The sequence below is a fragment of the Microtus ochrogaster genome, chromosome 15, assembly GCF_000317375.1.
Source record: "Microtus ochrogaster isolate Prairie Vole_2 chromosome 15, MicOch1.0, whole genome shotgun sequence".
Lineage (NCBI taxonomy): Eukaryota > Metazoa > Chordata > Mammalia > Rodentia > Cricetidae > Microtus > Microtus ochrogaster.
Window position 1 is genome coordinate 3658395 of NC_022017.1, and position 9110 is coordinate 3667504.

At 48.2% G+C, this 9110-nt stretch overlaps 1 protein-coding gene across 1 annotated transcript; it reads right to left on the reverse strand.

Moving 5' to 3' along the window:
- Positions 1-5170: 5170 nt before the first annotated feature.
- Positions 5171-6364, reverse strand: LOC102000154 (sperm motility kinase-like). The gene has a single exon (XM_005354025.1). The coding sequence runs from the start codon at positions 6362-6364 to the stop codon at positions 5171-5173; it is 1194 nt and encodes a 397-aa protein (XP_005354082.1).
- Positions 6365-9110: the final 2746 nt, after the last annotated feature.

The following is a 9110-nucleotide window of genomic DNA, read 5'->3' on the forward strand; positions in this document are numbered from 1 at the left end:
CAGGGGTTAGCACCAGTCGAATCGATCAAGGTGGCCTTCTTTTCTCCCTAGTGAAGGGTCTTGGCTTCTGAGAGGCGCCTAGTCCCGTGCTGCAGAGAGGTGAGACATCCAGGTGACCCACAGTGCTAACAAAGCTGGGATCACCTTGTCTGCCCACCAACTGAATTCTACTCAGCAGTAATAAGATTCCCCAGGGCTTGGCTTGCTGGGTCTGCCAACCATCTAGCACCCAGAGAGGACCACCCAGTGTTCTCAGCAGCAGCGTCCTGTCTCGTTATCCTAGGTCTGGCCAGCAGGATGCTCCTGCAGAGGAGGTCAGATCTTCTACCTGCTTCTTCAACTAACTCTGCACTGCTTCCTCTTTTCCCTTCACCTTGTTTGTTTTTTTTATAGAGCGACTTCTGTGGGTAGCCCAGGATTCCTGGGACAGCATGTTCTGCAGTTGTAGATCAAGCTGACATCACAGAGATCTGCCTGCCTCTGCCTCCCGAGTGCTGGGACTAAAGGTCCACAGCGCCCCAGGCTGACCTTGTGCTTCCTTACACTATTTTGACTTAAGTGTGTGCAGATGCACTCACACAATATATGCTTACACTGTGTACGTGTGCAGCGGTGTCCGTAGACACACACACTTGCAAGCTCAAGGTATGTGTGTGTAGCACAGGTGTTCGGTGTCAAATGTCACTTAGCGAGTGCTGGGCACCTTGTGTTTTAACACAGGCTTTCTCAAGGCCACTGAGGTGGAGATGCATCTACCTCGAAAGGTGGCACACACCTACAACCTTGGCATTCAGGAGTCAGAAGCGGGCAGATCTCTGTGAGTTCAAGGCCAGCCTGGTCTAGACAGGAAGGGCCAAACAGAAAACCCTGTCTCCAAAAGAAAAAAATTACAACAACAGAACAAAAACGGAGATTCACCTGTCTCCATCTCCAGGTGCCGGGGTGGCCAGCTTCAGCAAGCCTGCCGGTCCTTTTCCTTGGATTCTGCACATGAACTCATACCAAACAAGGTAACTAGACACTGTACAGACAGACAGTCACTGTCAGGCTTCTTGTGCTTCTGAATCTCACCCAGGGCGTCGATTTCACACTCTTGCTTAGTGCGAATCATTTCTCATTATAGACAGCTTGGCCAGGAAGAACCAGCAATGTGGTTTACGAAGTTTCTTCAGGGACAACCCCTGGGCAGAACATCCATAACAGCTATTTTGCTCTTTTATTAGGATACTGTAAAAATGTATTGAAGTAAAGAAGGATAGGATCACGTCAGATGGGTACAGAGCAGTGGAAGCCTCCCCCCACCCCACCTCTGAGCACACCCAGTCACCCAAGTTTGTGGCAGGAATTGAAACTGGGACCCCAGCAAACCAGGCGCACTAAAACGGAACTGGTACAGAAGTGCCACAAGGGGGCAGCACAACATCAGAATTTCTGATGGGTGGCAGGGCCAGCAGCCTTCCTGCCTTTCTCATTGGCAAAGGTGAGGGTCTCCATGCTCCCCAAACCTTCCTGTCAGTGCCTCCCACAGGGCCAGCAGGGAGTACTTACCCAACAGCTCCTCAGTGCTGTGCACAAGGATGAACCCAATTGGTTCAGGCCAATTCCAATGTGAGTCACAGGAAATAGCCCTGCACTTCTGGATGCCTGATTTTCTTCTCTCTGTCAGAAAGATCTTTTGATTCACAAGGAATACATGGTTGGAATGGGCTGCTATATCACTGTTTTCTCAAATTGGGGCATTAAGATTTGGGGGTAGGTGCATTGGTTTTTCAAAAAGAGTGGCATTCCTCCTAGACTGGCCTCCAAGTTTCTGTGTTGGAAGATGGCCTTGACTCTCTGATCCTCTTGTGTCTGCCCCCCAATACCGGGATTCACGGCATGCTCCACCTGGTTTCATTTTATGCTAAAAAAGCCAGGCCCAGAGCCAGTGTGTATGCTAGGCACACTGAGCATTAGTCCTGTCGTTCACTTTCTGTGTTTTAGAGAGAGAGCCACCAAAGCCTAGACTACTGTTCCTCATGGAGGTCAGGCTGGCCTTGAATTTATGGCTAGTCGCTAGTCTAAACCTCCAGAGTCCTGGGATTATAGGCATACACCTTCACCCTAGCTCTATCATCTAGTTTTAAGACAAATCCACAAACTCCCTAGAACTGTCTAAATGTGAGGGACAGGAGATTGCCCCAAGGGGTGAAGTGACTAAACCTTCAAGCAGTGGGGGTGAGGCTCCATCTTCCTAGTTTCATCAGCCTGAGGTCGGGACATGAGCTGGTTAGAGCTGGTGACTTCCATTTTGTCGCACGCAGGTGCATAGGGAGTTAGTTGTGGGCGACTCGAGGGCTTCTGGTCAGAACACACCTTCAACGCTGCCTGGATACACAGGGGAGAGTCTGGGGACTCTGAGATGACACATGACTGGGACAGCCTCCTCTTCCTCCCTCCCACCCAGAACACAGCTCACTAGCTTCAGAAGAAGAGTAGTGTTCAGCTACAACCCTAGTGTGTGCAACTTCTAAAGACTCTCAGTCAGAAAAACAGGTCATCTAGAAAGGCTAAAAGAAGAGAGAGAGAGAGAGAGAGAGAGAGAGAGAGAGAGAGAGAGAGAAAATCAGGGTCAATGGGTAAGATCCTCAGTTCCATCAGGAGGTATTTCTCAGCTACAGAGAGAAATACCTAGTCTGAGGCTAGCCTGCCAGAGCTCCAGGTGTGACTCAGTTGGGGTAACTCTTGCCCACCATGCAGAAACCTGGGTTTGGTTTCCAGAACCAAACAAACCAGGCTTGGTGTGGAATTCCTGTAATCCCTACATTTGTACGCAGAGGCAGAAGGATTAAAAGATCAAGGTTATCTACCCCTACATACATGATTTAAAAAGTAAAACTTCTAAAACCCACTGAGACAAGTTACATACCTACACCACCTACACTCAGTTGGCTGAGGGCAGGAGGATCGACGGTCCTTGGCAGCCGGGACTACATACAGTAAACCGGAGTGCAAACAAGAGCAGAGAAAAAGAAAGGATTCTTCATTAGAAGGAACCAATAGATATGCCTGTGGGGTTTAAGAGTCACATGCTTTCGCAAAGAAAATAGACGACCATGAGTACAAGGTGCAGACAGCAGCAGTGAAGGGGAACAGACAAGGACAGGGTTGAAGAACTCTACAAAGGCAAGTGAGTCTTCCTACAACCTCTGTTGACGATTCCAGCAAGGTGGCTTCTCCAGCTTGAGGGCTGCCAGTAAGGACCTGGCATCAGCACCTCTTGCCATCCAGTTTGCCCTTAACAGTCTTTGAGCCAGAGAGAGGCACACGCCGCCCATTGAGGCTGAGGAAAGAAAGGGAGAAGGCAGAGGCTGGCTAGATCCTTTGCAAAGCGGGAGGCCGGGGCTAGAAGCAGCTTTTCTAGGCTAGGGTGCTAAAATTCTGAGTTTTGTCTCAACTAACTTCTGTTGTGTGCGGCTTGTGTGAGGCCTAGAACTCCTGATCAGCATGCATCACCTCCCAGGTACTGCAAACAGACACGTGCCACCTTTCCAGGCTTGCTTGCTTCGTTTTTTAATATTTGCTTTTCAAAACAGGGTTTCTCTGTGTAGCCCTGTCTGTCCTGGAACTCACCCTTTAGACCAGGCTGGCAGGGAACTCGGAGATCCACCAGCCTTTGCCTCCCATGTGCTGCACCATCACGACCTGACTTTACCCGGCTTCTGGCTGTTTCTTGAGACAGACCCTCTGTGTGTGATGCTAGCTTGGTATTCCCTATCTCATGCTGGCCGCGAAGCCTACCATTTTCCTGCCTCAGTCTCCTGAGTGCTGACATTAAATCTAATCCCCATCATTAATGCCTAAGTAATGTTTAAGGCAGGCGGGCGAGGGACGAGGCTCAGATATGGAGTTTGTGCCTAGTATGAATGGGCCCTAGATTTCATCACCAGCATTGTATAAAATTGGGCTTGGTAGCTGCCCTTGAGAGGTAAAAGCAAAAAGATCCGAGTTTAACTACTGCATAGGATGTTAAGATTCTCCAAAACAAAGCCAGGCAGTGGTGGCTGTGCTCGACTTCAATCCTGGCACTCGGGAGGCAGGTGATTTGAGGGCCAGCCTGGTTTAAAACAGCTAGTTCCAGGACAGCAGGACAGACTCCAAAGCTACAGAGAAACCCTCTCTTGATAAAGAAACAAACAAACAAACGAACAAACTAAAAAAGATTCTCCAAAACAAAAGAACATGTGACACCCGCTTGTAGTTCCAGACTCAAGAAACTGAGGCTAGACTATGCTGGGACTTGGAAACCAGCCTGGGCTAGACAGAACGTGGCTGATTCTCCAGATTATCAGAAAGGCTGTCTACAGTTCTATGTTCACAGTGTGGGGTGGGTTTAGTTTCCAGTGTGTGTGTGTGTGGGGGGGATACTCCCAGCGGGCGGGTGGGAGTGACCACTCACCACTGTGGGGCAAAGTTTGGAGGGGCTCGGATAAGCCACACTTCTGTATCTTGAAACCGCAGCGCTCCAAGGAGAAAAGAGGGGGATCTGAGTCTGGAGACATCAACATTAAATTGGGGGGGAGGGGCAGGAGAACAGAGTGGCACCAGAGGCCGGGATATCCGCCATCACAATGACCTGCGCTGAATGCTGGGACACATTCTTGAATATAGAAGATCCCAGGATGGTTCTAATGAGGAAGACAGCTGGAGAGATGGACCACCACACCAGTCGCACAGTCTTCTCTGGGTCTCCTGCTGTCACAGGTTGACATGGTCTAGGCAGAAAGAACACGAGATGAGATTTTACCAATGTGACTGTGGCATGGACGAGGCAGCTTCCCGGAAGTGCCCCCCCACGCCCACCTCCAAAAGAAGTGGAAAAGCCTGCTTACCTTTGCAAGGCTGAGAAAAACAGAAGCCTTCTTAAAGAATTTCACTGGCCAGTGCAGATTCAGGCAGACTCAGGCAAGCTGGAGGCAGGAGGCACAGCAGGTTGCTGACCACTCATTGAGTTTTCAGGTTTCACTCTAATCTGACACCTACCAGTCCCTCAGGGTGTTGCACATGGTGGTAAGTGCAGGAGCCAGTTGTCACTGATGAGAATGGTGGCCTTGAAGGAGCAAGCAGGCAGAGGCAGGAGGTGAGTAGCTGGAAGGCAGAATTGGTGGAGGGGGACTCTGCTGCGCTGGGGTCACTCGCTCCCCAGCTCAGATTTTCCCAAGCTTTGGGTCTGAGGACTCAAGCAACGGAACCTGCTGGGATGACTTGTGGGGATTCCTGCTAAAGGTTCTTGCAGGAGCTTGCCCTCTAGAGGAGTCCCAGAGAAGGTGTGAAGATCAGCCGGGTTGAGGACAAGGCCTGGCTCCATGGGTTTTGTGGGTTTCCCCCGGTGATGGCAGCAGTCTCCCCCGGGTGCCTGGTGTTGCAGACTCGGGTATGTGGCCATCGCCTGATCAAATTTTTGGTCTTCTAGACACTCAATCATTTCTTCCCGTTGGTACCCCATGCCTGCCATGGTGCTGACAATGCTAGGGCTCGGGGTGCCTGGGAGACTCTGGATGGATTCCCGTGCCTGGCTGTCCCTGATCATGGGGCGCGTCAGGATTTGGCTGATGGTGGGCCTCCTGTTGGGGCTGATCATGAAGATTTCCACGATTACGTTGAAAATATCAAGTGGGACATGATGAGGAACGCTGAAGTTTGCAGCTAAAATTTGCTGCTTCAACCCCATAGAAGAGCTCGCTTGGAACGGAAGGTGCCTGGCCACCATGTAGTAGAGGAGGACGCCTAAGTTCCAAACATCGCTGGCATAGCCATCGTATGGCTCCACTCCGAAGAGTTCCGGGGCACAGTAGGCCAGAGTGCCGCAGAAAGTCTTTAGTTTTTTCCCGGGGGCAACTCTGACTGCCAGGCCAAAATCACAAAGCTTCGCATTCCCAGAGGCGTCGATCAAGACGTTGTTGGCTTTGATGTCCCTGTGGACGATCCAGTTGTCGTGGCAGTACTTCACTGCCTGTGCTACCTGTCCAAACAGCCTTCGAGCCTCGCACTCCTGTAAGCCTCCCGGTTTTCTAATTTGATGCAACAGGTTCCCTTTGGAGGCGTAATCCATGATGAGATACGTCATCTCCCGTGTCTGCACCTCCTGAAGGAACCTGATTATATGCGGATGAACGAGGGATCTCATTATATCAACCTCATTCTTGTTCCGGGCGCAGTCCCCATTCACATTTGCCAGAATCTTCACAGCCACGTAGCTGACAGTGGGCATGTGAAAGGCCAGGTTCACTGTGCCAAAAGTTCCTCGTCCCAGAGTTGTCAGCATTTGATAGATACTGCTAAATGTCTCCTTGTCACAACAGACGGTCTCTCTGACCACCTCCATGGCCAGGTTCTCGCTGAAACACAACGGGAACTTTAAACAGTTTAAATCACACCAATGAGAATGTTTATCACTATGAGTTCCTACATTCCAAAGAGAAAAAGAGTCACCGATATTTCAGGCAACCTAACCAGGTACGTAGTGCTCAGGAAGGGAAGGAAGTACCTTCCACAGCAGTGGACAGCAGAGCATAACACAGATCAGGTTGGCCGGATTCACCCAGAAACTGAGAGAATGAAACAAAGGGTCTCAGAAGCTACGAGCCACTGATTGGGAAGGAGAATCATCCTCTTACCTGAGCTGAACACTCATTGAGAGAGAAGATACTAATAAAATCATATGCATGAGAAGTTGATGAGACAACAGAAACCCCCCAAACCCAGAGTGTATTGGTGGGGAGATGGCTAAAGAGGTCAGAACGTTTATTATTTCGGCAGAGGACCTGTGTTTGGTTCTCAGGACCCAGGTCAGGTGGATTACTGACTCCAGTTCTAGGAGATCCTATACCTCTGACCTCTGAGAGCATCCAAACACATGCGTGGACTATAGCAAGGGCAAACACAGACACACACACACACACTTGAGGTCGCCTAAATGTATATTCACATGTAATATATATATAATGTTAAATAGTGATATAAGTCTTTTTGATTAATTTTCTTTCTATGACCTGAAAAGACATAAGAGGGCAACAGATCCCCTAGGTGCGGCACTTCAGGAAGTTATGTTGTCATGGGATTGCTGTGAGGCAGACCTGGTCTTCTGCGAGAAGAGTCCATGCTCCTAACTGCTGGGCTGTCTCTCCAGGCTAACCCATCCCCCCAAAAAATCTGTTTTTGAAAACCCTGAGAGTCCTTCACCTGGACTGGAAAGTGTGGATGGAATTGAGAAACTTCTTGATATAAATTCAAGAAAGAAGATATGATAAAGAACAAGATTGAAATATTTATGAGGAAAAAATTTGCATAGGAAACCCCAGGAGCAGTCAAACCTACTGATGAATCCTTCCAATCTCTTGAAAACAAATGTCAGTGCTCCTCAATACTCCACAAAATAGAAAGGTACTTAGCAGTTCCAAACTCATTCATGCCCAAACCAGGAAAACACAATGAAGAAAAATAGAGGCTATTTCCATGATGAACATAGATGTAAAGTCCTTAATAATACTACTTAATACTTTTCACCAAATTCACATAAGTCAGGCCATACTTCATGGTTAATATATGCTCACAAGGATCCTTGCAAGGATAGCTCTACGCATTTAGCCTGACAACACAACATTGAAAGAGAATTAAGGGCAAGAGTGCCACAGTTATACAGAAGGATGGCCATAGAGAAGGATGAAACTGTGGGGCTCTCAAGAACATGGTTGTCACTGGAGAAGATCACTCTACATGGGAAAAGCCATTCCTTCAAATGTGTCACTTTTCTTCTCTCATATGTGGAACTTGGGAGCAGGAGGAGGTCCTCAACATAAGAGGGGCCTCCTAGGAATGTGGAGGAGGTCTTGTGAGAAGAATGCATAGCAACATGGGTTAATCACATGAGCAAGTGCTCAGAATGCATTAGAGATGTTCCTGCGATTGCCAGGACTAAATTGTTCCTATGATATTGTACGCCATAACAAGGAAAGGCTTGAAAAAGAGAAAAGAGAAACGGACCAAAGAACACATAACAAAAGTAAATGAAGAAGTAAAACTAAAGGCAGAGGTTCTGGAGAGATGAGTTAGTGTTTAACAGCACCTCCTGCTCTTTCAGAGAACTCTAGTTCGAGGCCCAACACACATGGTGCTCACAATCAATTGTTATTCGAGTTCTAGCTAATCTGTCTTCTTCTTGTGACCTCCACAGGTGCGAGGTTCATGGTACACACAAAGAAAGAAAACAATATACTCATACACATAAAATAATAATATTAAAAGTTATGCCCCAAGATGCACAACTTAAATATAAAAACTACCGGGCTGTGGTGGCACATGCCCTTAATCCCAACACGCAGAAGGCAAAGCAGGTGATCTTTTAGTTTGAGGCCAGCCATAACCACACAGTGAGTTCCAGGAATGCCATAGCTACACAGAGAATTTCTGTCTTGAATTCTCGTCCCATACACTCACAAAATAAACAGATTTAAAAAAATGATGAAAAAGTAAGCTTATAAATCAAGCCAGAAAATGAATAAATACACAGAGAACAACAACAATCAAAGGCAACAAAGCTGGAGGGAAACTCACAATGTTGGAGTCCAGCAGCTCTTTAAAGTCCTAATACTCTTTCACCAGCACAGAGCTCCAACCACTTTCTACCTCACAAACCCACTTGCACTGTAAGGAGAGGAGGCAGCCTCAGCCAGAGCTGTGATAGCACAGGTGCCTGTCACTGTGAGGTCAGAGCAAGAAAAGGACAAACGGTGGCTTTTCACATCTCACGGGTTTTTTTCCCCTTCTGTCACCAAGTACAAGATGGCTGATTGAAAAAATGGGAACTCGCATGGACTTGGGAGGGGTGGGCAGCAGGGAGTGAGATCAGGGGAATGTGGCATTTTCAATATCTCCTCCCTAAGAGGCAGCTTCTGCCTTGCTCCATTCTCCCACTACTCCTCTTCCCTCTTCTGTTTCTGTCTCTCTCTGCCTCTCTGCTCCTCTCCTCTTTCCCCTTCCATCCATACCGACCAAATAAATATCCAACCTCACTCTGCAAGGCGTGCCTATCCATCTGTCTCAACAAACTGAAATAAAGAAAGAAAAGAAAA